The sequence below is a fragment of the Urocitellus parryii genome, chromosome 9 (genome assembly GCF_045843805.1).
Source record: "Urocitellus parryii isolate mUroPar1 chromosome 9, mUroPar1.hap1, whole genome shotgun sequence".
Lineage (NCBI taxonomy): Eukaryota > Metazoa > Chordata > Mammalia > Rodentia > Sciuridae > Urocitellus > Urocitellus parryii.
In genome coordinates, this window is record NC_135539.1 from 28,046,602 (window position 1) to 28,074,490 (window position 27,889).

Genomic DNA, 27,889 nt, shown 5'->3' on the forward strand with positions numbered 1-27,889 from the left:
ACTTGGAATCAGACTGGATTTCAGGTTTTATTTGTTCAGGTTTTGGAGCGTTCGCATGCATGTAATGAGCTGTCTTGGGGATGGGACCGGGAAACTCATTTACATTTGATATACACCTCGGTACTCAGCCTGCAGGTGACTTTGTACAGTATTTTTAGTGCCGCCGTGTTTTGACTGCAGCCTGTCCCGTGAGGTCAGGGGTGGAATTTTCCACTTGTGGGGTCACAGCAGCTAATTGATTCGTTTCTGATTCTGGAGCATTCTGGATCTGGGGCTTCTGGGTTGGGAATGCTCAGCCTGCATGGGCACCCACCAGCACAGTGCCTCCTTTTCCTCATGACATCTCACAATGCCCTGTGAAAGACAATGCCAGCTGCCTCACAGACCCTGAGTCTGCGGTAGCCCCCTGGTCTACGGGGCCAGCGGCCCTGACCAGTCAGCCTGGCCATTCTTAGGAGCTCGGCCCCTCCTCTAGGAGCCCAGAGGTCATCCTTTGAATGACCTGCCTCAGATTCCTGCCTGGCGCCTCTGCAACACACCAGGTGACGTTGGTGGAAGCCACCATCTGTCCTAGATGGTGAAATCCAGAGGGCACCTGCCAGCGCCTGCCTTCACCACTGCCCTTGGCCCTCAATCATCTCTGCAACCCAGCAATGTCACCCAGGCATTCTGGGACTGGGGACAGAGCCGCTCCAGGCTTGGAGGTCTAAGCGCATTCAGAAGTATTTGCCAGCTTTCCCTCCCTGCTCCCCGGAGCTCTGGCCAAGTTCCAGGGTGGCCAAGGGGCAGAGGTGCAGAGCGGGTCCCAGGGCTGGAGCCCGGCACCTGCTCCCCACAGCCCCAGGGGCTCCCTGCGATGCCCTGTGGAGCTGGGGCCAAGCGAAGGCCCCTCCACTGAAGGGGCTCGGGAGAGAGGCCAGTGCAAACAGACTGACCCTCGAGATTTAATGTCCTGGCACAGAGGTGGACAAAAGCCAAGGGAGCACCCGGAGGGAATGACTCAAACTTCCTGGAAGGGGGGATGACTTCCCGTAGGAGGTGACATTTGGGCTGGGCTCTGAAGGATGAGTTGACACTCCCTCCATGGAGAAAAGAAGAAGAGAAATTCCAGCCCCGGGAGCAGCCTGGGCAAAGGCCCAGAGCAGGAGGGCGGCCATGTGTCACTCAAAGCCAGGGCTGAAGGCTGACCTGGGTGGGGTGTGGCAGAGGGGGAGTCTGGGGCTGTGCTCAGTCCCAGAGAGCTCGCCTGGCCCTGGGTCTCATCTGCAGCCTTCGAGAAAAGGAAAAGGAGCAGGAGGGAGTCGTGAGATGGCAGAGGGCAGAAAGCGCAGGGCCCTGAGGCCCTGAAGGGCCGTGTGTCCGTCTGCCTCACCTGCACCGAGGATGCGTGTGTCAGGCACTCTGCTGCGCAAGTGTGGAAAACCAGCCCTCCCCCAGACAGGGCCAGCCAGACCTGTGACCCCACAGGGACATCAGCAAGTGGCAAGAGCTCTGAGAGGGTGGCCCCAACCACAGGGATGAGGAAAGGCTTCCGGAAGGTGATGGTGCCCAAGAGCAGGGACTCTGGGGACAACTAGGAATCGAGCCGGGAGAATCCTGGGCGGGGGGAATGGCAAGCAGGAGAGCGTGGAGGCAAAGAGGTGGGGGACGTAGCAGGCCTGAGGCTGGACCAGGAGGCCGGGCAGGCCACAGCATGAAGTCAAAGTGATGGGAGTCCCTGGAAGCTGACCAGGACACAACACTGTCTGGTGCGCCCCTGGACTGATCTGCAGGGAGTCCACAGAGGACAGAGGTCTAGGGAAGGGGGGCCGGCAGGACGCTGGGGCAGTGTGCCAGAGGGAGGCGTGGGGTGGCGATGGGGACCAGGGAGGACAGGACGTGGACTGTGTCAGGAAGAGAGGACGAGGGACAGGACCTGGTAACAAGTGAGCTGCGGGGTGGGACATGGGGGTCTCCAAGCTCCACACCCGTCTATGGCTCAGGTGCACAGAGATGGAGGGGCCACCCGTCAGCCAGGCACTGTGGCCAGGTGGGGATGAGCAGGGCTCCCACTGCTGTCCGTGGTGCTAGTGGAGTACCCCAGAAGGAGCTCTGGTGGAACTGGGGTGGGGGCTGGTCTAGGGACAGAGGCAGGAAGCCAGCAGGGTTTGGGGTATGGAGAGTGGTTAGAGGAACAGCTTCCGCCTGTAAGCCCCAGGAACTCCCCTCTGCTGAGGAATCTGGATGATGCTCCCAAGCACAGATGAAGATCAGAGAGGGACAGTGATATCTCAGGGTCACACAGCAAGGAGTAGAAGACAATGGCCTAGAACCCAGGATCTTAGAACTCAAGGGCAAGGACATCTGAGAGAAGGTTATGTCCTCAATACCACTGCTACTCTGCCTCCTTCAGGGCCTCTGTCATTCACAGTCCCCCTTTCTGCCTTCTATCTTCTGAATATCCCTTCCCCAGCACTCTGAGGCCAGCAAGGGGAAGGTGTGGGGGCTGGGGACACCCCATCTAGGATGTCCAGACAAGCCCAATCCCTTCTTCTCTTTCTCCTTTCCTCCTCCCCTTCCTTCCCTCCCCTCCCACTCCCTGGGAATGAGGCCTCCCAGTTGCTTAGCAACTAGCAGAGCCTTGGAGAAAGAAAATGGAAATAGCTTAGGAGGTGCCTCCCCTCTGTTAAGGTAGAGGCTCTTGGTGTGTTGGGGGGAGCAGTGTTTTACTTTGGATGTAGCCCAGAGTCATACCCAAGAAGCCAGGGCTTCTTATCTCTAAGCCATGCTTACCCTGAGACTAAAAGGATTTGTCTGCCTGGAAAGCTAATGTCAATGTCATCTTTGGTCACATTATTAGAAGCAGTGTTTCCAGAACAAAGGAGGTGACAGAACTGTGGCCTTTAATGTGGGGGAGACACCCCCACCCAGAATGTTGGTTTTAAAGAAATTAACCTGATCACTGTAAGGATTGGAAAGTATGTCTGGAATGGGAACTTGAGAAGACCCCGGCTGAGAGCTGCAGAGCTGCCCTGGGTGAAGCCTGGGAGGTCGAAGCATCCATAGTCTGTGACCCTATTAGACAGAGCCAGGCCAGTGGGCTGGGGCATGTGGGAATGGTTTAAGCTGAGCCTGAAGGAAAGACAATAAATAAATAAAACTAACAAAGATTCCGAGTTGCCTGATTGACTGGGGAGTTAGGGGGCCACCCAGGCATCTGCACAGGGCAGAGGGGCATCCTGGGTAGTGGCCAGGTCCCTGGAGATGACTAGCCTACAGCCTTTGCAGGCCACCTAATCCAGCCTGCACCCACCCGCCCACTTACAGATGGGGACAGCCAGCATCCCACCCGATTCAGGCCCCAGGTGTGACCTAAAGGTGCAACCTGTCATCTGTGCGCTGCGGCCTGGGAGCCACGGATTAGAGCCATGGGCGGGCCCTTCAATCTCCAGGATTAACTCGCAGAAGGGAGCTTAGCAGTGGCCCAGAAGTGACCATCCCGCCTTGGGTTTGTCTGTCTCACAGGGCCCTCGGCTCCGGGGCCACCGGCTATGTCCTCCACCGTGAACAACGGGGCGGCCAGCATGCCGTCCCCACCCGACGCCGCCAACGGCTTCCCGCAGCCCGGAGCCTCGACGGGGGCCTGGCCGCGGGCCGAGGAGGAGCTGCGCACCGCGGAGCCGGGCCTGGTGAAGCGCGCGCACCGCGAGATCCTGGACCACGAGCGCAAGCGGCGCGTGGAGCTCAAGTGCATGGAGCTGCAGGAGATGATGGAGGAGCAGGGGTGAGTGATGGCTGTGGCCAGCTGGGTGGGGCCATTCCAGGAGAGAGGCGAGGGCCCAGGCCCAGGCCAGGGGCTAGTCCAGCAAAGAGCCAGGGTCTTGGGCCAGCTGGGCCAACCATGGCAAGCCCAGCCCACCTTTCGTTCTTCTCTTCCTTTATTCAACCTACAAATTGTCTTTGAACACCTGCTGTCTGTCAAGCTGGGCTCTGGATTCCCAGAAGTCAAGGAGACACAGTCCCCAGGGAGAGAGGGGCACTTACACACCAATGACAAGCCCATCCCAGTTACCCACACTTATAATCCCAGTGACTCAGGAGGCTGAGGTAGGAGGATGGCAAGTTCAAGGCCAGCCTCAGCAATGCTGTCTCATTTTTTTTAAAAAAAGGGGGCTGGGGATGTAGCTCAGCATAGCACCACTGGGTTTAAGGCCTTGGTTTCCCCGTCTGTGAAATGGGTGGATCAAGCTGCCACACCAGTCCTGCAGCCAGACAAGAAAACACTGAGATACTTAGTGTGTACCAGGGGTGACTGTGGCTTCAGCAAAGGAATCACCTGCTGGGTTCAGGTCATTTCCTGTCCTCAAAGACCACCCCCACCCCTAAATACCGTCTCAGAATAGAAAAAAGCATGTTAACATCCACCCCAAGCAGACTAGAATCATGGTTAAAGGACAGGGGAGGTGAGAGCCAAGCGCTTCAGGAGCCCGAGCAGAGATTCTGCCAGGGGAGGGGAGGCTGCCAGAGAACAAGACATTTGAATGGGCTCTGAAGGATGAGTAGGAGTTCGTCACACCATAGGTGGGGAGCAGTAATTCCAACCTCTGAGTGCACTCGTCAGTCAGAAAGGGTTAGGGACATGCACACGTTCCCACGTCTAGCGGAGGCCAGAAGCCCCCTCTCAGGGAGCTGGAGGCACAGGAACAGAACAAGGCTGGTCCCATTCCTGCAGCTCCAGGGACAGCCGGGGGTCCGAAAGCTCCCTTGGCATCTGTCTCGAGTGCATTGACACAGTGGGCTGGAGCAGGGCTGGCCCCGAAGCAACCTGTGCCTGGGTCAGGGTCTGGAGCCATGTAGAGCCCAGGTGTGGCCCCAGTCCACAGTTCTTCCAAACTTCACCTGCATCTGAACGCCCAGGCCCCTGGGCTCCCCAGGAGGCAGCTGAGACAGGGGCCACCATCTCTGCAGAGCTCAGAGAGACACTGAAGCTCAGACAGCCACAGTGGAAGGCCATTGGGAAAGTGGGCCATGGCCAGGTCTGCACTCAGCCTCCGGGGCAGCCGCAGCAGGGCTGCTGGGAGGGAGGAGAAACAGGGACCCAGTGCCCAGGGGGGACCAGGTAGGTCCCCTGCAGAAATGGATGGCTGAAAGGGAGGACATTAAGGGCAGAGAGGAGCCCCCAGCCGGCAGTGAACGAAGGGATGGGACGAGCTGGGGTTCTAGGCCGGGTAGAGGGGGCGAGAGCATCCTCCGCAGAGAGCACCTGGGGCCTTTATTAAACCTGCCGACCTGCTGAGTTGGAGACTCCAGGGCTGAGGGGACTGGAGTGGTGTGGGTGGGGAACGAGGGTAGACAGGGACAGGGAAGGAACAGCCTTCCCCAAGTTCCTGCCCTCTTCCTCCCTGAGTCCCCTCTGCCCTGTCAACCCTCCTGCCCCCACTCCAGCCCTCCTCTCCCCTGACCTTCCCTCCCAGGGCCCATCCATCCCTGAGCCCTCCTTCCTGAGCCCAAGCAGAGGGCCACGGGGGTTTGGCCACATCCTGTCCTTGGCATTAGACCCCCAGTGTCAAGGTCTGCTGCCTCTCTGGGAAACACCCTCTAGTTCTCAAGACGTGGTGGGGCCCTTCTCCCTGCCCAGTCCCCCTTCAGGTGGCTCTTAGACTGGAGTCTCCTCTGAAAGCTGGAGTTACCCTCCCCCACCTTCCTGTCCTTTAGTAGCCATGTGACCTGGGGTGGGGGCCACAGCCACTCTGAATCCGAGCTGTCCAGGCTCCCCGCCTAGCTTGACCTCGGCCAAACCATGGCTTCCTGACAGGTACCACAGGTGACCTGCCTTCGGGGGCTGTTCTAGGGGTCCCTGGACCACAGCACAAATGGACAGTCCCCTCCAAGTGCTTGGTAACACTGGGACCCAGCAGTTTCACACAGTTTCGTCACTGGTATTCATTTCTGCGAACGCCGGTTCATTCGTATTTATTTACTAGTTCTCAGGCATTTGACAAATACTGCCACCAGTCACAGGCAGACAGGCTCGCTGGCCCCATTACAGAGCAATCCCTTCCCTTAATGTTGACGGATGGCTGGCTAATTTGCTGGCAGTTGACACCGCACTTGAAGTCACCTTCCCAGGCAGCCTCTGCACGCAGGCTGTGGGGTTTGGGGACACAGAGCTCCAGCGTTCATGATGCGATGATCCCCCTACTCCTCAGCATCCCCCCCGACCCTACCTACCTCTTGCCATGCCCCTCCTCATGAGGACACAGGGCGGTGACAGCATGGTTCTGCCCCTAGCTGGGCTACGAGCCTGGAGCCCTTTCCTCTCCCGGTTCTGATTGCCTATCTGTGAAATGGGAATGCAGCCACCCTCACCTTCAGAGCAGGGGCGAAGAAAGGACAGGCAAGATTAAGCCTTCTGGGGCAGTTCTGGGGCCCTTCCAGGGTTCTGAGGTCCTTTCCAGGGACCTCACCCGCCCCTGCCCTAGTAAGTGATCCAGGAAAACCTGAGGCCACAGTGAATTTGGCGAGTCCTTCCTTCAGGGTCACAGAGTGGAATGGAGACTGAGGAAGTCCAAGGGCAGGAGGAGCCCTGGAGCCAGGAGGCCAGGCACGGAGGCTGACATCAGTGCCCGCCCCGAGCCCCTGCTGCGCCCTTGACTTTGAGCCTGAGGCTTTGGCCATGCCAGCCAGGCCTTCTGTGTGGCCTTAGAGTGGCAGATGTGCCACCTCCTCAGGGAGTGTGGTTTGGAGCAGCCTCCTGCCTGCATATCAGCCTTGGCCTTCTGAAAAAGCAGAGAGGAGGCCCAAGTGACTCCTGAAGCCCTGGTGCCCTGCTGGCCTGGCAGAGGTCAGGGGTAAAAAAAGGCAAAGAACCTGGACTCTCTGTCCCCACTGCTCTGGAGCCAATAAGCCTCAATGTCTAGCATTTATTTAGCATCTACTGTGTGCCAGACTCTGTACAAAGGGCTTCGAGGGCATCACCTACCTTAATCCAAAGACACCCTTAACAGGCTGGTCATGTCCCTGGTCATGTTCCCATTTCACAGAAGTAAAAGGCAAGGCTAGGAAAAGCATATGGATTTGCCCAAGGTCGCAGAGCTAGTAAGCTGGGGTGTCAGGACTAAAAAGGGGCTACCTGGCTCTACTGTGTGTCGCCTCAATAACTGTCCCCCATGGCCTCAACAGAGAAGGCTGAGCCTCAGACATCTGAAGGAAGGGAGACTCAGAGGTGGTGGCATACTTGAGATTTCTCTGTGCAATAATCAGATGACATCTCTGGGCCCTCAGTGTCCCCAGCAAGACACATGGGGCAAAGAAACCCTCCCCACACCTCTGAGATGTTTTAAACCAACATTCCCGCCCCCAGCAATGCCTGGGCTGGGCAGCTTGCCCATGACCAGATGGCCCTAGGGTGAGTCCTAGGCTTCTGCACATGGGCCACTCCAGGTCTTAGAGAAACCCTCCTCTCCACCCCCACACGCTCCACAGACCCCCGGCTACGGGGCTTGGACCCTGTCCACAGCCCCCTCTCGAGAAGCTGGGGAGCTGCCCCAGACTTGCTCTTGGGCCATCTCCTCCCCTATTCTGCCTGGCCCGGGGTCTTATGCCAGTGACCCAGCTAGCCTCTGCCTCTCTCCCGGGGTCTATGAGTCAGGGGCTGAGTGCTGTTGAGGGCCTGTGCTGTTCGTCTCTGCTGGTGACAATGACAAGCTAGTGTCCTAAGGAGAAGGTGACATGGAACGGTTGTTCTGTGTCTTCAGTTGCTCACAGAGAAGCCACCACTCCTTCTTTCTGGGCCTAGGGACAGCCCAACTGGCCAGCCCCAACAAGCAGCCAGGCCAACAGACTGGCATTTCCAGGGGACGTCGAGACTGCAGTTCAACAGGAGCTGGGGTGCGAAGGGCCCAGAGGTTGGTGAAGCTGGGTTACAGGCCTCAGCACAGGTGGCCTGCACCCCACCCCAGCATACCGGCCCCAGTCCTGCCTATCACTGCTGCACAGGAACCTGAGTCTGCAGAGAGTCGGGTCAGGGGCCGGGTAGGAAGGAACCCGTTCTCCTGCTCCAGCCCCCCGTGCAGAGCCAGTGGGTCCCCAAGTCCACTCTCCCTCCTAGATTACGTGTGTCCCTTGTTTTCCCTCCATTCTCAGGATCACTCTGACTCACCATCTCCTACATGAATCCCGACAGTGGCTCAGTGTCAGCCTCCCTGCTTCCAGGTCCCTGTCCCCACTGTGTCCAGGTCCCTCTCCTCCAGCCACACAGCACTGGAATCATCTTCAAACTCACCAGTGCCTCTCCATCACCAGCTACTCATTTACCAAAACATGTTGGATGCCACAACACGGCAGGCACAATGCCAGGCACCAGGGACATCACAGCCAAGTAGACAGAGATGGCCCGTGCCCTCAGGAATTCCAGGCCAGAGCAGGACACAGACAAATCAAGAGAGAATTACTGGAGCATGAATCACCTGCCAGGGTCTGGGAGGGTTCGGTTGCTATGGAAACACAAATGCCGGCCCTGAACCTGGTGGCGGGATCTGTCCTGCTGTCGACACTGATAGAGGCGAGTCTTGGTGCTTTAGCCGTGCTGGTTTCCACAGGGTGAGCCTGGACGGTCATCAGGGAGTCCAAGGACGTGTTTGTTTTGAGGCCCTGAAGACTTGCCACTTGCTGCCTGCTAATGTTTGTTGGAGGAGTGCAGGGAAAGACCAAGGGGAGGAAGCGAGATGGGATCCTTGAGAAAGAAGAGCATGAGTGGGAGGGTTGGCCCTGCAGTGGGGACAGACACAGGGTGGGGATCAGATGGCAGGGACAAGATAGGACACTCCCCCATTCCCTGTTCTTGTCCTGGTGTGTGTCTTCTGCCAGGGACAAGGAATGACCTGTAGCCCAGAGAGGTCATGACACAAGATTCACTCAGTAACAGCCACTAGAACCCGCTATGTGTTAGGGGAGAGGCGAGGTGCAGAGATCCTGGGGGGCAGCAAGGACCCAGTCCAGAGGCAGAGATGTCTAAAGGACTGGGGGGCCAGGAAAGCGCTGTGACCGTGTTGCAGAGAGGGGATGACGGACCCTGGGGCAGGGGCAGGGGCAGGGGCAGGGGTAGTGGTAGTCCCTGGCCTGAGTTTGGGCTCCAGGAGTGAGAACAGGGCAGAGAAGTCAGGAGCGCCCATCAGAGGCCCAGAAAGGGGAGTAAAGGATGTTCCATGGGACCCAGACAAGCCCCTTGGCAGCCTTGATCTGGCAGCAGCGGTCCTGCTCTGAGGACCTCCCAAGGCTGCTGTGAGGATCAGCCATCAGTGAGGCCAAGTAAGCAGAAAAGGCCATGCCTGCCATGTGCGGTGGCACACCCCTGTAACCCCAACAGCTGGGGAGGCTGAGGCAGGAGGATCACAAGTTCAAGGCCAGCCTCAGCAATTTAGCAAGACCCTATGCAGCTTAGCAAGCCCCTGTCTCAAAATAAAAAATAAAAAGGGCTGTGGGTGTGGCTCAGTGGTTAAGCACCCCTGGGTTCAATCCCTGGTACAAAAAACAGGGGGTGGGGGTGGGAGGTACCTCTGTCCAAGCCAGGATTCTTGCTTCTCCCAAAAAATATCTCAGAGATGTGGGACAGCAACCTCTGGGGCTGGAGTCTAGCACACACCTGGGTCAGCTCTCCCCACCTCTGGGAACAACTCTTTTTTTTTTTTTTAACTTTTTCTCATGATTGTTGAGTCTCCCTGTGCGGCTCAGGCTGGCCCTGAACTCCCTCGCTAAGTGATGCTCCCACCTTAGCCTCCTGTGTCGCTGGGACTAGGGCCACCCCTGACCTGACTCCTCCCTCGGTCTGGTTGTGTTTGGGTGGTTTGTCGGCCTGGTGCACATAGATGGGCCTTGGGCCTCCTCAGCACCGAGGGCCTGACCGGGCTCTGTGGTCAGGCAGGCGTGTGCCCTTGTGACCCTGGGCTGGGGAAGAGGCAGAGGGAGAGAGCAGAAGCCAGGAAAGCAGGCCTGCAGCTCTCTGTGCCCCACAGGTACTCCGAGGAGGAGATCCGGCAGAAGGTGGGAACGTTCCGGCAGATGCTGATGGAGAAGGAAGGAGTGCTCACCAGGGAGGACCGACCTGGGGCCCACATGTGAGTGCTCCCTGGATAGGGGCAGGGTGGGCACAGAGGGGAACCAGAGGGGCCTGTCCAGGTACTCCCTCAGGGGGTCAGCGCTGGGGTGGGCGCTGGGGTGGGTGGAGGAAGAGAGAGCATGGACCCTGCTCGCTGGAAGCTGTGACCTGGCCCAGGGCACAAGACGGAAACCCGCACACCAGTACCTTTCCTGTGATGGCCAAAGGCTTAGCAGGTCACGAGGGTGTGGGCTCCATGGAGGCCTTGTCTCTGCGGCCTCAGGGCAGGGCAGCAGTGGTGAGCTGTGGGCCTCTCGGCGGGTTTTGCTCAAACAGGGACGTTTGGGACTCGGAGCAGAGTAGAACCGCACAGCACTTGAAACCACGACGAAAATGGGTCTAGCTGCAAAAATTAGATGGGTGGGCACAGGCTGTGCCTGCTGGGGTCCAGCTGTGGCTGGAGGGCTGGCCCAGCTCCATGCCTGCCAGGTGGTGTGTGCTCGGGGGTGCTATTGAGTCCACTTGAATGCATCTTCACCTTGCTAACCCCTTATTTCCTCACCAGCTCCAGCATCCCGGGCTTCTCTGGCGGGAAGTGTAGGACAAGGACCCCAGTAGGGATTGGGAAGGCCTTCGCTGCAGACTCTCTGCTCTGCTAGGATGGACTCTTCCCCAAGTGGCCCAGTTGAACCTCCTCTCTCTGGTCAGGGCGGTAGTGAAAGCAGTCAGAGTCGACCTCTGGTTTGGCAGGGAGGTTCAAGGGTGACCTCGGGAAGCCAGGCTCAGCCTTCCCAGTCTCTCCTCCTCTCTGGACCCTGGGTGAGGATCCAGGGTTGGCCGACACCAAGTCCTTCCCTTCAGCCGCCCAGAACTCACCACTGCCGCACCATTCCCTGTCTCTGTGGGCAGGGCTGACCCTTCTCCTCCCTTCTCATCGTCCTGACAACCAGATTCTCTCTGATGCTGCCACAAGAAGAAGACCCTGGCTCTCTGACTTGTGCCCCTAACACTGCCCCAGGGCCCTTCTGGAACACCACCCATGTTTTCCTCTCTCATGTGAGTGAGAACAAGAAGCCTCTGGATCCAACTTGTTCCACTGTCTCAGAGCCTTCCCTGTGACAACTGTCCCCTCCAGCTCGAGCTAGAAGTTCTTCCCTTTGGCCTAATTCCTATTCCAAAGAAAACCGCACTCCCTCAACCCTGCTTTCCACTTAGCTACGGTCCCACATTTCCTTTCCTTTATCAGCCTAATTTTCATAAGCACCCACTGTCTCCACCTCTTTAAGCCATGGAGATGTGGCTCTGTCCCCATGACTCTGAGACCTGCTTGGCCACGGCCACCTGGACTCCACTTCCCCTGGCCTGTGGCCTCTCTCTAGCATGTGCCACCATTGCGCTTCCCCTTCTGAAAGCTCACTTTCCCCTCTGCTCCCAAGGGGCAGCTCCCCAGGAACTTCCTCTGCCCCTCTGAGGGCTTCTGCTGTGTCCCCTTCCCCTGCCCACTTCCCAGAGGTTGGTTTTCCACTAAGCTGTCAGTTCCAGGAAGACAGGATCTTAGTCATTTCTTTTGCTTGTATCTGGTACCTAGAACAGTGTGGCTCACCCAGTTTCCCCCAAAACCTCGGTTTCTCCATTCATGCAGCAAGAGAGAAGCCGACTTACAGTTCACGCAGCAGGAATGATATTCAAATAGTCCTCCAAACAAGGAAGAAACTGGCTGTCAGGGCGCAAGTGGGGGGAGCTGTCCGTGGTGCTGAACACAGACTGCCCTGGTCTGAGGCACAGAGGTAGCAAAGAGGGAGGGCAGGCCGAAGTCTGGTCTTGCTCCTTCCTCTGACCGGGTCTTCACATCTCAGCTCACTTCTTAGAAGGGGTATGGGAGAGTGAGTGTGGGCTCTGGAGACAGACACCACCTGTCCAAATCTCTAATTTCCCAATCCCCTGTGCGGATCCCAGCTCCACCAAACCCAGTATGTGACTTGGGCAGGTCCTTGACTTCTCTGGGTCTCCATTTATTTACCTATGAAATGGGGATGTGAGTGTCTGTGTCATAGAGTTGTTGAGGATATTAAACGAGACAGTGGCGGGGGACGGTGCCTGGTATAGAGCAATCACACATCACGACCTGAAAATCACCACCACCATCCCATAATCACCCGGCGAGGGCAAATGCCCAATTGACCTTGATTTCTCCCCTTCTGCCTGGCTGTCTCCATCCTCTGCCAACTGAGAGGCTCCCTCCAGAGCCTATGAAGCCCTCTGATCCCGCAGCAGGCCCTGTGCTCCTCTGGCCTCCCCCCACCGTAGACTGGTATATGGGGACATGGAGAGATTCAATGCCCTCTTAGGTTTAAATGGCAAAGCCAGACACACTCAGGGGGGTGGGGGGGAAGACTATAAGAGCACATGCTGTCTTCACCCACAGAGGCAAGGTCACTCCCAGAGCTTTCTGTCCCCAAGGGCCATCCTTCTTTCTTAGGTTAACTGGTTTGAGTGACAGCTCCTTGTAACAGTCGCCTCTCCCCTAACTGGACACCAGAACATCATACTGTTGCAATGTCTAGATATGACTCCATGGACGTTGGGAACCAAGTGGGATGTGGTCAGCAGGTGTCTGGGCACTTTCCCCTTTGGGAGGGAGATCACTTGGTGAAACTGGAGGGACACTAATGAGACAGCTGGGGCTTGAATTGGGCTGTTGCAAGGAGATGAAAGAGAAGAGGTAAGGTGCCAGGAACATTGAAACCAGATGATCTTATGGCTCTGGAGGTTGCTTGGATGTGTTAAGGAGCCTCAGGTGGCTGAGGCTCCTTAGCACCCATGAAATCAAGCCTGGCTTCCTTTGCTGGTGTCCAAGCCTCCCACTCCCGGAACCCAGCCCCACTCCCACCCTCAGCATGGGCCAGCCTGACCTGCTTGCTGTTCCTTGGCGTCCTGAACATTCTCACTTCCATCCTTCGTTTATTCTGGACCCTCAGTCCCCAAACGCCCTAGCCCCCTTCACATGGGTTCAAATATACCCCTCATGCAAGCAGCCTCTAAAAACTGCATTGCTGATCTCCCTGGGGGAAAGTTGCCTCTTCTTCTCTTCTGAGCACATTCAGCATTTTCCGTGCTTCTCGCAGCTGCCTTCAATTCTTATTTTTTCCCCAGTCCAACAAACAACCTTTAAGAAACATTGTTTTCATAGTTATATAACAAAATCCTGTTTGTGGAAAACAGTGCTCATAAGCTATTTCCTTACATGAACAGAAGGACCAAATGCCAGGTTTTCCCCGCAGTGTAGCTGGGGGTATACAGAGTGTGAGTTCTGGGTACCTTCTAGTTTCATCCACAAGATGGGAATATTAATGGTGGTCCCTGTGTCATAGAGCACTTGATGATTCAATGAGATAAGTACATGTTAATTGATCGGATAGTGCCTGGCACCTGGGTTGGTAATTGTAATAAGCAGCAGATCACCGCGTGGTGCTAGAGCTGATCCGGCCCTGTTCCTGCTCCCACCCAAGGTCCACGACAGTCCTGGCATGCAGTCTGAGTGGCTGAGCAGAGAGGGCAGACCCCATGCCTGGAATCCCCCATCGTTCTGGATGCATCATCTGCCAGCTGGCCATCATGCTCCAGGCTAATGGGAATCAGAGTTAATTAGCAGAACTGCTGGCCTCAGGAAGAGCACGTGGCCTGCAGTCTTCACAGGGTCTGAGCTCTGCCAGGGTGGCAGGTCCAACGTATGCCTCACAGGGCTCTGTGTCCCACTGCAACACGTCTTCTGTCCCTCAGCAGCAAACTGTCTGCACCTACTTTGGTCATTTCTTCAGGGCTCAGTCTGTTGGCATAGTGGGCAACACCTCCTGTGCCCACTCCATGGACATGATGAGGGTCAACTAGGTAACAAACATGAACCGCAGAGTATAAAACATTAAATACATCCAGAGCACACATCTACAGCCGTCCCTATACAGCAGGGAAGGGCCAACTGAGCTAAAAGCCCCAGCTCTGGATATGGGCAGGGAAGGTCCACCAGCAAATTCAAGGCCTGTCCTATTGGCACAAGAATTCTCAAAGCCAGTTGTAGCCAGGTACAGTGGCCCACGCCTGTCATCTCAGCAGCTCAGAAGGCTGAGGCAGGAGGATCGCAAGTCCAAAGCCAGCTTCAGCAACTTAGCTAGTCCCTAAGCAACTCAGTGAGACCCTGTCTCTAAATAAAATACAGAAAAGGAGTGGGGATGTGGCTCAGTGGTTAAGCACCCCTGGGTTCAATCCCCAGTACCAAGAAGAAGAAGAAGAAAAAAGCCAGTTGCATAGCTGAACTTAATACTTACTTTAAAGGCCTCAACTCTACAAGGACTATTCCTTTCCCTCTCTGGGTCTGTTTTCCCATCTATAAAATGGGTACAGGTAGTTTCTTTAAGTTAGAAAGTGGGATAGTGAAATGCCGAGAGCCATTTAAACAATAGAGAACATAATTCTTAGTGATATTATCATTCAGGGGAAATAAGATAGGAGAACCCAGGTTCTAGCCCTGGGAGATCTCCTCAAAACAGATGTAGGGGAACCAGGAGCACAAAGCCAGCAAAGGGGGCTGAGGGCTGAGATGTAGCTCAGTGGTACAGCACATGGTCAGCAAGCTCAAGCCCTGGGTTTGATCCTCAGGACCTCAAAAAGCAAAGAGAAATGAAGCCAAGCCAGCAAGAGAAGCCTCAGTCCACATCCATTTTTGTCCCTGAAACTCCCAGAACAAGTCCTAGAAGGCTTTAAGGCTGGGAACGTGGCTCAGTGGTAGAGCACCTTCAATCCCCAATATTGCAAAACGCAAAATAATTAAAAAAGAAGATACAGAAGGATTTGAGACCTTGCCTCTCTCCCCAGGCCTGCTACAGTACCCTAAGCCCATCCTCCAATGCTCCCAGCATTTAAGACCCCAATGGTCTACCTAGCAGGGACAGGAACATGAGAGAGACCCTTTCTAGGAGGGCGGATGGGAGAGGCAGTTAAAGGAGGGTGGGGAGACAGTGTTCCGCAGGAGGTGCTACCCAGACTGAGCTATTTTATTTTGTAAATAACCTTCAGCATGTTCGTGTCGGGATCAACTGAAGCTCTCGCTCCCACTGGCTCACCCACACACTATTTGAGGTGCCCTTATGTTTTGCTAAAGACTGTATTTTATGTGTCAGACGTTCCTGCGGATGATGAGCTGTGTAGGGGGTGACGGGCCCTCGGAGCATAGAGGGCTGGGCAGGCAGAGGGAGTTGGAGATTCAAGGACAGGGTCAGGAGGTAGGAGGCTACCAGCTTCAGGGAAAACCCACAGAGAAGAGCAGAGAAGTTTGAATGAAGGGATGCGGGGGTGTTTGGCTCTGCGGGGGCAGGAGGGTGACCTGAGTCTCTCCTTCATCGCCCCAGATAAAACTCCCTACTACCTGGGTGGACTCCAGGGCTGTCAGAGCCAGCTCAATGTTTGGGAATTGGATGACACTCTTGAGACTGGCCTCCAGGCTAGATAACCCTGTCATTTTTGGGTTACATTTTTATTCTTAATATAAATTTTGTCTTTAAATGGTCCATTAGTGGCCGAATGCTGGAGATTTGTTCTCTTCTTTTGGCTCTGTACCTATGACCTGCCTCCCTTTCCTCCGTCTCTCTCTACTCTGCAGCGTCATTTCTCCCTGGAACAGGCATTGGTGTGTAAGTGCTGGCAGGCCCCCTGCCTGACAGTGTCTACCAGGTGCAGGCAGAACCGTCACAGGCCAGGCCTCATGTCAGGGGCTTCACAGAAAGAAGCTTCCTTAGCCCTCTGCTCAAAGCTGGGATCTTCTTTTCCTCCTTGTATAGATAAGGACCTCGATCTGCCAGCGTGGTCCTGCTTGGACCCAAACCCACCTGTGTGAATCCAAAGCTCATGTCCTTCACACTCTGCATTCAAGCCCTGGCCTCCCTCTGTGGGGGGAAGGATGAGCTAGGCTGGTGGCACCAAAGATAGAAGGCAGTTCTCCTGAAACCAGGGCTGAGCCTCCCTCTGGGAGGGGCCCCACCTGAGCCACTAAGGATGACAAATGGAAGATGAGGGTTCACCACCCTGGAACCCATTATGGTAAAGCCAGGGAAAGTCACTTGTAAGCTTCTTGGAAAAAAAAATGCCCAGCATCCATTACTTTCATGAAATTTCCCAAAAGTCACTCCCATCCTGGAGAAGAAGCCCAGAGAAGGCCTGACAGGGCTGGGGGTGCGGCTCCCTCTGGACTGTTTGCCAAGCATGCCCAGGGCCCTAGGTTTAATGCCCAGCACCGAAGGAAAAATAGGGAGATGGGGGCGGCCAGGGAACATGACAGGTCCTCGGCCACGCAGTGACTCAGGGACAGCGCATGAGAGCTTGTCTGAGGCTTTCAAAGCCCTTGCTCTTCCCTGCTGCCTGTAGATAGGAAAACAACAGAAAGGCGAGTAGGGACGAACTCCACTCTGTAGCAGATGATGGCTGGGGGCTCCGCTGTTGAACTGGGACAGGAGGTTGTCGGTCCCCACTGAGTGAAGCAGGGACTTCTGCGACATGGATGGCGAGTGTGGGAAGCGGCAGAGTGCTGAGGCCCGCACCCTCCACTGCCGGCGGGTGATTGATGAGGACATCCCGGGAGCGGGAGATGAGCAGCAAGGGCTCAGGAGGCTGCAGAGGGGAGAGAGGAGAGGCTATGAATATTTCAGAGGCTGAGGCCAGGGCGGGAGGAAAGGAGGGGAAGAGGCGGGAGCCATCGGCAGGGGGCTCAGGGACTCAGAAAGACCGACATCAGCCAGGGGGAGGTCAGGAGGGAGTAAGAGAATGGGGCTCAGGGAGGGAAGGAGGGCGGGGAGGGACTCCTGAATAGTGCGGTGGGGTTCAAGGACACAGGGATCAACAGGGGGCTCAGTGAGGGGGTGGAGTTCAGTGAGTGGGACCGGGACAGAGGAGGGGACTCGGTGAGGAAGAGGCTCAGGAAAGAGGGAAGACTGAGAAGGGTGGAACTTGGAACTTAGAGGGCTAAGTGGGCACCTGGATGCTCCTTTTTCTCTTTGCAAACATTGTCACCGAAGGCTGAGGACCTGGAAGGGCAGAGCTGGGTTAGGTTACCCAAATCTCCGCCTGATCTTTAAGGGTGGGGGCCGCAGATGCTGCCGCCCGAGCTGATGACCCCCAGGTCCCTTCCTGGAGCCACCGCCGCACCCCCGCGGACCTTGGGGCAAGGTCAGCGCGTGGGATCCAGGAACGGGCAGTGGGAAGGAGGTCCGCAGAGACAGGTGGTCAGAGTCCTTGTTGCCTGCAGCGTGGCGGAGACCCCACGGCCAGCAGAGGGTGCAGAGCCGGGCCTGGAGTACGCGCCCTTCGAGGAGGATGACGGCCCAGTGGATTGCGACTGCCCGGCCGCCTGCTACCGCGGGCACCGCGGGTACAGGTGAGCGTCGCCAGGGCGGAGGGGAGGGCAGCGCGGGGCCGCCCCACTCACCGCCCTGCGCCCCTTCTCGCCCAGAACCAAGCACTGGTCCAGCAGCTCAGCGTCGCCCCCTCCCAAGAAAAAGAAGAAAAAGAAAGGCGGCCACAGAAGAAGCCGGTGAGAGGCGCAGGGCTCCGGGACAGGCGTGGGGAGGGGGAGGGACCCCCAGGTGCCTGTCCTTGTCCAGCCATATCTGTGAGCCCTGCACCTGTCTCAGCTCCTCCTACTGCTAAACACCTTCCCTCACTCAACTCCTCCCCTTCTCTAGGCCCCGCCCCCTCATTGAGCCCCTCCCCTTCACCAAGACCCCACCCCCCCAGAACTGAACACAGCAACCTGCCTGTGATCCAACAACCTGGCCCTCCCCCAAGGTTTCCGCACCCACCGCCCCAAATGTGTGGTGCCTCATCTGTCATTCCATGGCCCCCCTTCCCTGCCCTGAGTGACACCCTAGGGCCCCAACTAACATATCCATCTGTCTGTCCTTTCTCCTGGCTTCTACCCTCAGCAAAAAGAGGAGACTAGAGTCAGACTGCAGGTCAGTAATGAGGGTGGTGGGCAGGCTGGGACTCAGGTGGGGCATGTCTGTGGGTGGGACAGACCCCAAGGCCATCCTGCTGGAAGAAAGCCTCACACCTTAGGGCTTGAACTCTGGACTCTGTCACGGGGCCAGCTTTTCCTCACAGAGGCCAGTACTCCCACCATTGGAGGCTCTAACCTTTGGGATTCCAACCACCTTACCAAGGGGCCTGGAAGGGAAACCGGGACACAACACAGACAGCCATCTTTAGGGACCTCACCAATCCAATCTTTGGGCCTCAGATCACACTGAACTATGGGCAGCTGGGCTTCATGGCCTGGAATCCCCTTCCCAGCTTCCATACCCCAGCCCCCAAGCCTTTTCCAGTCATTTCCAGCTCCCCTCCCAGCTCACCCCTGTGTCCACAGCTGTGGGAGCGCCTCACCCCTGCGCAAGAAGAAGAAAAGTGTAAAGAAGCACCGCAGAGACAGGTACCTTACCGCCCCACCCTCCACCCAGCCTCCTCTCGCTTCCATGGGCCCATCGGGATCCCCAGGCCAAGCCCAGCCAGCTCAGGAGAGCTCCTTTATCACCACACAGGTCTGATTCCGGGTCCCGGAGGAAGAGACGGCACAGGTGAGCAGTGCTGTGCAGAGCATGGGTTAGGGGCTTAGGGTCCCTGAGGCCCACCCGAAGCAAAGATAATGACAGGAGATGAGTCATGAGTCTGGCCCAGCTCCATCCTCTGACTCTGGGAACTGCTTCTCAGAGCCAGGTGGGGGTGGGTAGCATACAGACCAATTCTTTGCAACTTTTGTCTGCCCAGGAGTCAACCTTGACATAGGTGGCTCAAGAATTTCCACTACCCAAGGGGTGTGTCTGAGAAAGTAGCAGCAGCAGGACTCCAAATGTGCAGGGAAAGCAGATGGCAGGCAGAGGGACCTCCATGCGTGGAGGGCTCAGTGCTGCAGCAGACAGTGGTCAGGCTGGGGCTAGAGCTGAAGCTTCCGAGGGGCAGGTACCAGTCCCCTACAGGCTTGACTAGTGGGCCTGGGAGCCCGCACCGGTACTCTAAGCAGGATAGTGACTTATCCAGGACATGCTGGGGGAGGGGAAAGAAGGAGAGGAGAGGATAAGAGAGGCCCAGGCAGGGAGGGGGGTTGGCCAAGGGGCAGCAGAGAGGTGAGGCCAAGAAGGTAGGAGACTCAGCACAGCCGGGGTGCCTGGGACCGAAGCTGTGGGGCAGTTACATTCCTATAGTTGACGTCAGAGCCAGACCTCCTTCCAGCAGCCCTGAGGAGGGACAAAGTCCCCAGTCCCTTCCCTGTGATGGGACCTCAGTGCCTGAGACCACTGGGCAACACCTAATCCTGCCCCTGCAGTTTCCCCAATTTCCCATCCTCCCTCCACCCCACCCACACACCACCCAAGCCTATGGGTCATTATGGGCCCCTGCTGTCCCAGCATGGTCACCATCAGCATGGGGCCTGGAGAGGACCTGGAAGTGAGCAGGGCTAGACCAGCTTCCTGAGGAGACTGGGGCCTAATGGAGATGTGCAACTTCCGGAGCCCAAACCCTTGGCCTCCTGGGCCTGTCCTCACTCAGTCTGCTCCTGGGGGAAGGGCATGTCATGTATCGTCACATTGCTTCATTCTGGGATCAGAAGGACTAAAGGAATCTAATGTCACCAGTGAGAGGTGGCATCAAGGAGGGTGGCATCTACAGGGACTTGGGGCAGCTTGAGTCTTTGAGACCTAATTGGAAGTTTCTCAAACTTTCCATCAAAGGCAGAAGGTACTGGGGTTGGGGGACCTGCCCCAGAGAACTGTATGGGGACAGGGGTGAGCAGCTTTGGGGAAGCCCTGGATATGGATCCAGAAGTCATTGAAAAGCAAGGAGATCGTGCCCAAGAGAAGCACCTCTATCCCAAAGCCCAGGTGAGCTGCCCGCAGCTGGGTCATAGCCTGAGAGGAGAGGGCATAAAAGAGGTATGAAGGGGCCACTTACCACAGTAGCTCATTAGGGGGCCTGTCCCAAGATATGTCATAGGCCATGCAAGTCACCTTTTCAACCCACCAGAATTGTACCCTGATGCTGCCAGATCCGCAAAAAAATCCCCCTTTCCTCTCGGGGCCTTGAAGCACCCTAGCAGATGAGACAGCAGGTCCCTGTCAGCCAGGGAGGAACATGTTTCAGGCCGTAGCCAAGCATAGTTCTGCTTCAGAGCTCCAAGACCCCACACACCTCTTGTTCTGCTCAGGCTTGGTCTCTGCTTCCCACAGATCGAGGAGCCCCAAGAGCAAAAGAAAAGAAAAGAACAAAGAGAGGAAGAGGTAAGCCCTTCCCCCTCCCTTCCACCTCTGCCCTGGCCTTTTAGCATCACAAAATGAGGCCTCAAAGAGAGCTGGCTCCCAGTGCCCACCTTGCCCAGGGGGAATTGATCCCACCCCCAGAGAGGAAGCCCTAGGTGAGTCAGTGGCACTGATGGAACGCAGGCCGTTGTCTGTCTCCCAGTCCAAGGTCCTTTCCATCCCAATCTTTGTGACCCCCTGCCCTCCCCAATCTCAAGTCACAAGAGCAGCAGGTGAGGGATGGCTAGCCAGGCTGGAACTGCCTAGGGAAAAAAAGACGCCTTTTCCTAACTGTGACACTTGACCTGTAGGGGCCGCTGTTCTCTGCAGCCAGCACTAGCTGCCTTTGGATAGTTTTATAGGAAACCATGGGGATCTGCAGTGACCTCCATCAGACTTCACCGGGTCCCTGCAGGCAGGTCAGGCAACCCCAGGGCAAAAGTGGGCAGAGCTTAGGCACTAGCTGATTCCCCTCCCCCACGCCAGGCCTCACGCAGAGTCCCCAAGCCGAAGGTCCCACCGCCACAGCAGTGGCAGTTCCCCCAGCCCCTCGCTGTCCTCGCACTTCAGTGACTCCGGATCACCTAGCAGGTAGGCTTGGCTCTGAGAGGGCTCAAGGTGGGCTTTTTTTTTTACTTTTGGGGGTGTGGGGTGCGGGTATTGCAGATTCAGCAACCCAGGGCTGGTTGGCAGGGCTGGTGGACAGATGTCAAATGATCAGTAGGTAGTGGTTGGCCGGGGTCCTGCAGGTGACCACCTGCAGAAAGAGCTGAGGTGCCACATACCCTGAGGCGGAAGGCAATCATGACAGTGCGGCTACGTTCAGGTCCAAAGGAAGGGTGGGAGTGTCCCCGCTGCATTCGAGGGAGCGGCCTCCAGCAGAGGGGGCTTCCCACGCGGGCTCCCCCATTCCCCCGCCCCCAGGCTGAGCCCCAAGCACCGAGACGACGGGCGAAAGACGGGCAGCCAGCGGTCCAGCGGGAGCCGGTCGCCTTCCCCGTCAGGCTGCAGCGGATGGGGGTCGCCCCAGCAGAATGGCGGCAGCAGGCAGCGGAGCGGAGCGCACCGTGGCCGCCCTGGCTCGGCACACAGCCCGCCCGATGTACGTATGCTCTGTTTTGCTGAGGGTTCCCGCGCGCTGTGCGGGATGCGCCGTTTTTTTGGTGGCGGGGTGATGTGGTCACCAGAGGGACGGACACGGACACGAGTGTGTCAAAGGGGCGGGGCTGCTTCCTCCCTACCCCTGCGCCCAGCGGCCTGTACCCCCATCGAGGGCGGGGCGTCGTGGCACCGGAATCTCCAGGAGTGCTCTGGTTGTTGGGCCCACCCGGCCCTAATGGCAGGGTGAAAAGGGCTTGTAAGCTTGGGCCACCCTTGAGCTTGGCGAACTGAAGGCCAGGCAGGGGCTGACCATCCAGGCACTCCGTTGGTACAGAACTAGGGAGGAACAAAGGTCTCTGCCTCCCCCAGGCCTAGCGGGGAGCGGGCAATGACATTGGTAGGAGTCATAGTCAGATACTGGAGTCAAGAAACAGGAGCACACTGCCCCCTCTTGGAGTCCCTCCCCTGACCCACTGCTAGCTCCTCTACCTCTCTCAGGTCCTCGCCCATCTCAGTCCCTGTGCTGCGACAAAGCTGCCTTTCTAAAATCCCTGCACCCTGGAAAATCTGCCTTTTTGGGCACTGCCCACACTGGGACAGGTGTCTCAAACCTACTGTTCCACTTCCCACAACCTACTCTCCTAAGATACCTCCCAGGGAGCCGCCCTCTGGGGCTCCACACCAACACCGCCCACAAAACTGTCCCCACCTAAACTCCAGGAGATACACAGTCACCTCCACCCCACAGACAGGCGTGGTGCAGGCACGAGATGGCGGATGGGCTGGCTGGGCGGAGGTTCTCCAGACCCTGGTGTCTGTGGGTTATAGGGTACAGGTTGACACCCCTCAGAAAGAGGGGGGCGGCAGTGCTGGCAGGGGCACCCGTGAACTCTGGGACCTGGGGTAGGGAGGCCTGCAGGCTCCTCCCCAGACCCACAGACTGCCCTGGAAGGAGGCCAAACAGGGAGAGGTGCCCTCCACAGACCTCAGGTCTCAGCTTCGAACGTGTCCATGTCGGTCAGTTTCATTTTGATTTTTGGCTAATTCCCTCCACTCCCTTTCTTTTCTCAAACACCCTTCCCCTGGGGGGGGGCTCAGAAGAAAGGCAAGGACAGCCGATAAATGTCTCTTGATCTCAGTGTTGATTTTTTACTGAAGGACGTTATCTGTCTCTAGACTGTCCCACCTGAAAAAGATCCAGGCTCTTGGTCTGGCTTCCGGGACTGTGGTTGGGCCACATGGGAAAGGTCTAACTGAAGGCCCCGTCTGTCTTGGGAGTAGGAGAGGGCATGCAAGGGTAGCTGAGGGTAGTAGTGGCAGGGACAGAAGTGGGCGTGGCCACCCTCACCTGCCTGAGCACAGAGTCATTCCCCAGCGCAGGGTCATAGGGCGGGGCTAGACAAGATGCCCACTGGGACCCTGCAACCTGCTTAGCCCCAAATGCCTCTTCTTCAGCATCGCCTCCTCCTGGGACCTCCTGAAAGACACAATCACAGATTGTCTCAAACCAGGGTTGAGAGCCCCTTCCCCCTTCTGGTCCCTTCCTGGCTCTGGAGTTTTGAACAACTACCCCACCCCTGCAAGAGTTCTGGGCTCCTGCATACAAAATACCCCCACTGACTTGAGCAAGCTGATGAGGAAGAGGACCTAGCCTTGGAGAGGGAGACTCCGCAGCACCCATGTCTCTTTTCCCTCCCAAATGGTACTCCATGAGGATGTGGCCCCAGGAATGTTCCAGGGGCCCATGCTTTCACTCTGCTCGGAGCATTGGCCCCAAATCCTATTCCTGTCCAAGGACTTGGGAGATCTGGGGCCTTGAACACCCGGGTCTCTAACAAGCCCTAGCATCCCCTCTTTGCCTGAAAATGCTTTGGGGGGAGTTAAATGAGGCCCATTTCTCTCCCATCCAGAGAGGCGAGATGGGGGGCTGGGGTGTCACGGACTTGACCATTAACGACAACTACAAAAAAAAAGGGGCTTTGGACTAAAGTACTGGGGGTGGTATTCTTGGACCTACCTTTAAAAAGAGAGAGAGAGAGAGAGAGAGAGAGAGAGAGAGAAATGGAAAAAAAAAGAAAGAAAGAAAAAGAAAAAGAAAAGCTCAACATTTTTAACCCCGTCTATGTTTTTGTTTGTTTTTTAGCCTCTCCCATTTGAAACGTGGTAATATTGTGATTCCATTTCTTGTTTAGCCGGCAAGGGAAGAGGGTGGGGAAGGTTATGTCATTTTTCCTGTTATTTTGTTTTTTGTTCATATTCCTTTTTCCTTCCTTATTTCATTTTTCCTGTGTAGTGTACAGAAATGCAAACTATCTCTCTGGGCTGTTTTTCCCCCCTGTCTTCTGTGTTGTTTTAGAATTTTGCTTTTGTGTGTGTCACTGTGGGAACCTTTCTTCCTAATGCAGAGATGGTTTTGAATTTTAAGTGAACATTAATCATAGACATATCTCTCTATACTTATTTTCCCCTCATTATCAGAATTTAAAAGGGAAGATAAATGCTAAACTGAAATGACATCCACACCGATTCTGCCAAATCAGCAGCAGCTCCCACTCCACCCAGGGCACCCCAGGGCAGGCACTGGAACTGTTGCCACTTTTAAATGAACAAAATCAGTGCTTCTGAGTCTGTGAAATTTAAAAAATAAATAAATAAAAAGGGCTGGGGACGTGGCTCAGTGGTTAAGCACCCTGGGTTCAGTCTCTAGTACCAAAAAAAAAAAAAAAAAAAAAAAAAAGTAGACCCGAGGCCTCTGACCTCAAGACCCCCTGTAGAGAGGTAGTAAATGGAAAGAATATGACGGGAGCCCTGAGCCAGAGGACAAGGATTTGGGAGAAGGATTCTGGCTGCCTTGGCTCCAGCCTTCCCCCACAGAACCCTCCAGAGGTCTATGGCATGCTTTAAGTCCTCCCAACTCCCTAGAACTGGGGCCTGCCCACACTGAAGAACTAGGGCACAAGTGGCCCCTTGTTCCAGAAGCACACTCTATTATTGCTGTCCAGTTCATGTACAGACAGGGAAACAGATAATTAGGCACAGAGAGGGAATGGAGCCACTCAAGATACACACCGTGGGATAGAAGAGTAAAATGCTGAGCAGGGGACCTCATGGGAGAAGTCCTTCTGTCTGGTGTCACCTGGAGCCTTTGCCAGGCTCCCTTCAGCTCCATGAGCCAGGCGGGTGCTAGCTTCCCCCACTCAGGCTCCAACACCCTGGCCATAAAGGTGTTCAGCATTTGCCCTCTTAGAAGTGGGGCCACTTTGGCTTTGGCCTTGGCTCCACCTGTCTCTAGCATTAGAAAGGTCAAGGAAGGGCCAGGGGTGTGTCTCAGTGGTAGAGCAGGCGCTCTGCCGAGGTCCTGAGTTTGGACCTCAGCACTGAAAAATAAATAAATAAATAAATAAATAAATAAATAAATAAATAAATAAATGTGTGTGTCAGGGAGATTCAGAGGGGGCACCATTTGGTGATAGCGACAGAGAAGTCTCAGGGCAAACCTTCTGTGCTCTCTCTGGCCAACATTTCATCACACAGTGGGCAGCCTCCAGTAACCTCAAGAAGAGGTGCCTTGTCCCTCCCTGACCTGCCTCCTGCAGGAGGAACAGCGGCCACAGCTGCAGCAGGGCGGTCAGGATAGGAGACGGCGGCTCTGCAGTTCTCCCGGGATGTTCCCCTCATTTCCCAGGACAGAGCCAGAAGGCAGGAAGGATGAATTTTGCTAAAACGATGCCAATGCCCGTGGGCCAGGGACAGGGGTTGATCTGAGGCAGGACCGGTCCTCCCGATTGAAATTGTGGTTGTCTTCCCTTTTAAATGCACACCCCTCCTCCGCCGCATCTGTCCACTCCGGCCTTGTTTAAACAGCTTTAGCTTTTCTCTCTTCTTTCTGTCTGCGTCCACCTGTCTGTCTTTCTGCCTCCTTGAGTCTGTTTCCTTCCGCCATTGTATCAGTCCTCTCATTTCTTCTCCTCTCTCTGTTTCTGTCTCTGCCTCTCTGTGTCTGTCCATCCCTCTTCCTCTCTGCCCCTCTCCCTGGACATGGGCCTCTCTCCCATGCTGCCACCACCTCTTTACCCTGCTGTGGTTCTGCTGCCATCAGCCGCTTCCTGCATGCTCTCTGGAAGGTTCCTGTTGTGTAAAGAATTGAGGAAAGCTTGGCTGTCAAAGCCTGTGGTTCAAAAAAAAAAAAAGCAAACAGAAATGGCTGGGCAAAAGCCCCTTCCCATCCCTGGGACCAGACCCCTCAACCACCACCTCACACTGGCTGCCCATCTGCTGGCTCAGAGGGGGAGTGCAGGAGCGTCACTGTCTTTGCCCCGTCTGCATTCCCAATGCGGAGACCTTCTTTTCTTTTTTATTATTGCATTCCTGTCCCTGACCACTGAGAAGAAGGTAGGTATCCTGGCTCCGCTGTGCGCTGCCCCCGCTCCATCTCAGATAAGCCCCGCCACTCTGCTTGGTTTGAATGTGGTTTTTCTTTCTCTCTCTTTCTCTCAACCTGGCTCTGGTTGGTTTTCTCTTCCTCCCTTTTCTTTATTTGAGTGACTACTCATTTGTAACCTGCACTTTCTCCAAATGAGCTGCAAATCTGTGTTCCCTGGTTTGTCATTTGGTTTTCTTCACTTCCCCTGATGACTTTTCTAGTCCATCTCCTCCTTCTTCCTCTCCAACCCCTCTGCCCGCCCCAGGCCCTCCTCCATCTCCCTCTTTCTCATTTTGTTGTCCGAATGCATTTCTGTGTGGTGTAGCATCCAACCGTGTGTCCCTGGACTGCGCGCTGCGGTGGAGCCAATTTGAATTCTGTTGTCTGGAGAGCTTCTAAACCCCTTGCCTTCATCCTTGCCAGCCCCTGGGGGTTTGGTCAGCCCCTGGCCCTCGGGGTCCACCTGGGCAATTCGCAATGGTGGAGTGGATATGCTGGGCCTCTTGACCTCCGATCCTGGAGGAGTTTTTGATTGAGGTCAGGCACAAGGAAAGAGCCTGTTTTCCCTGCTCCCCGCCCTGGTCTGGGCCAACTGCACCAGGCTGACCTCTGGCTAGGTGCAGGTCCTTTTCTAGCAGCAGGATGGAACTTGGGGGTAGGAGACACAGGGCTCTGGGGCACCCACAGGCACTAAAATTGAGCCTCAATGCTCCATCTCTTAGGTGTGATGGTCTAATAACTGCAGGGGTTGAGCTGGCCAGGAGCAGGTGCAGGACTTTGAGGACCTATTTGACAAAGTCTCCATGGGGTGGTTTGGGGGATGCAGTGGACTCTTAGCTTCCTTTCCCCTGCCCACTAACCAACTTGGACAGCCCTCCCCCCACTCCCAGCCTCCTTTCAACCTCTGCACTCAAGCAGCTTAATGGTGCCATCGGTGCAGAATGATCCAAAAGGGACAGTCACTAGGGGGCCAGGATTCCCCCAGGGGTTGGGGCAAAACCAGGCTTAAGTCCTGAGACTTGTGACTCTCTACCCAGTGCTCATCCAGCCACACTGAGGGTACCAGCATTAGAGGCAGGCATTCAGGGACCCACATTTAATGGGTTCCTTCCCACCAGGGAGTATCTATAGAAATGTGGTGTCCCAACCATGCTGAGCCTCAGGGGGCCTCCAGCTTCAGCTTTGAAAAGAGAAGGCCTGGCTGTTACTCCCTACCCCACGGCTTACCCCAGGGCAGGTGCTGGGCACTCACCCACTAGAACACTCTTGCAGGCCGGGGTGGTGCTAGGAGGGGGACAAAATGGTTGTTCTTCCCAGAGGGAGAACAGAGGCAGCCTCCCAGCCTGACGGGGACCAGGAGGCTTTGCCCTGCAGATGGTCTGATGTGCCCAGGACCCCACAAGAGAGAGGTGACCACTGCGAGAGGCAGTAGGGAACAGGCCTAGAGCTTCCCATCCTGTCACTGGCCCTCAGAATCCCAGGATCAGGGGAGCATACCGTCCCTTTCTACATCCTCCCATGGTCTCTTCCCCTCAAGCTTTTCTTACAGGAGCCAAAGCAAAAATGTCAGCTAGCAAGTGGCAGCAGGGAGCAGGGCCTCTGAGGCAGGCAAGGCCCCTCGGCTGCCACTCACTCGCTCAGTTGCTGAGCAAACAGGTGAGGCCCTGCAGGGTGTCTTCGCCAGGAGGTGAGCAGGCAGACCTGGGTCTGTGGTCCCTCCCCACCTCAGACTGGAAGCCTGGCAGAGATCTCTGCCTGTTGAGCAGAAGCTGGAAGTCAGGTGGGCAGTGCCTGCTCATCACAGTGGCCCCAGCCCTGGCACAGAAGGAACTGAGGAGCTGCTGTGGGGTCACAGAGGAGTGACCCTGACTCGACCTGAAGGCCAGGAGAGGCTGGGGAGGGGGCAAGAGCACCAGCCAGGCTGCAAAGGAAAGGGAGGGAGAAAGAAAACATTAAGAA

General features: G+C 56.2%; 1 protein-coding gene across 1 annotated transcript in view; it reads left to right on the forward strand.

Moving 5' to 3' along the window:
• The first annotated feature begins 3,530 nt into the window (after positions 1-3,530).
• Positions 3,531-27,889, forward strand: part of Srrm3 (serine/arginine repetitive matrix 3) — a 31,403-nt gene continuing 7,044 nt past the window's right edge. The window contains exons 1-10 of the mRNA XM_026396962.2: positions 3,531-3,763; positions 9,993-10,094; positions 17,367-17,495; positions 17,571-17,651; positions 18,043-18,072; positions 18,483-18,545; positions 18,655-18,690; positions 20,338-20,388; positions 20,893-20,997; positions 21,331-21,508. Coding sequence (XP_026252747.2) covers positions 3,531-3,763; positions 9,993-10,094; positions 17,367-17,495; positions 17,571-17,651; positions 18,043-18,072; positions 18,483-18,545; positions 18,655-18,690; positions 20,338-20,388; positions 20,893-20,997; positions 21,331-21,508 — 1,008 coding nt within the window. The remainder of the gene's footprint in view (positions 3,764-9,992; positions 10,095-17,366; positions 17,496-17,570; positions 17,652-18,042; positions 18,073-18,482; positions 18,546-18,654; positions 18,691-20,337; positions 20,389-20,892; positions 20,998-21,330; positions 21,509-27,889) is intronic.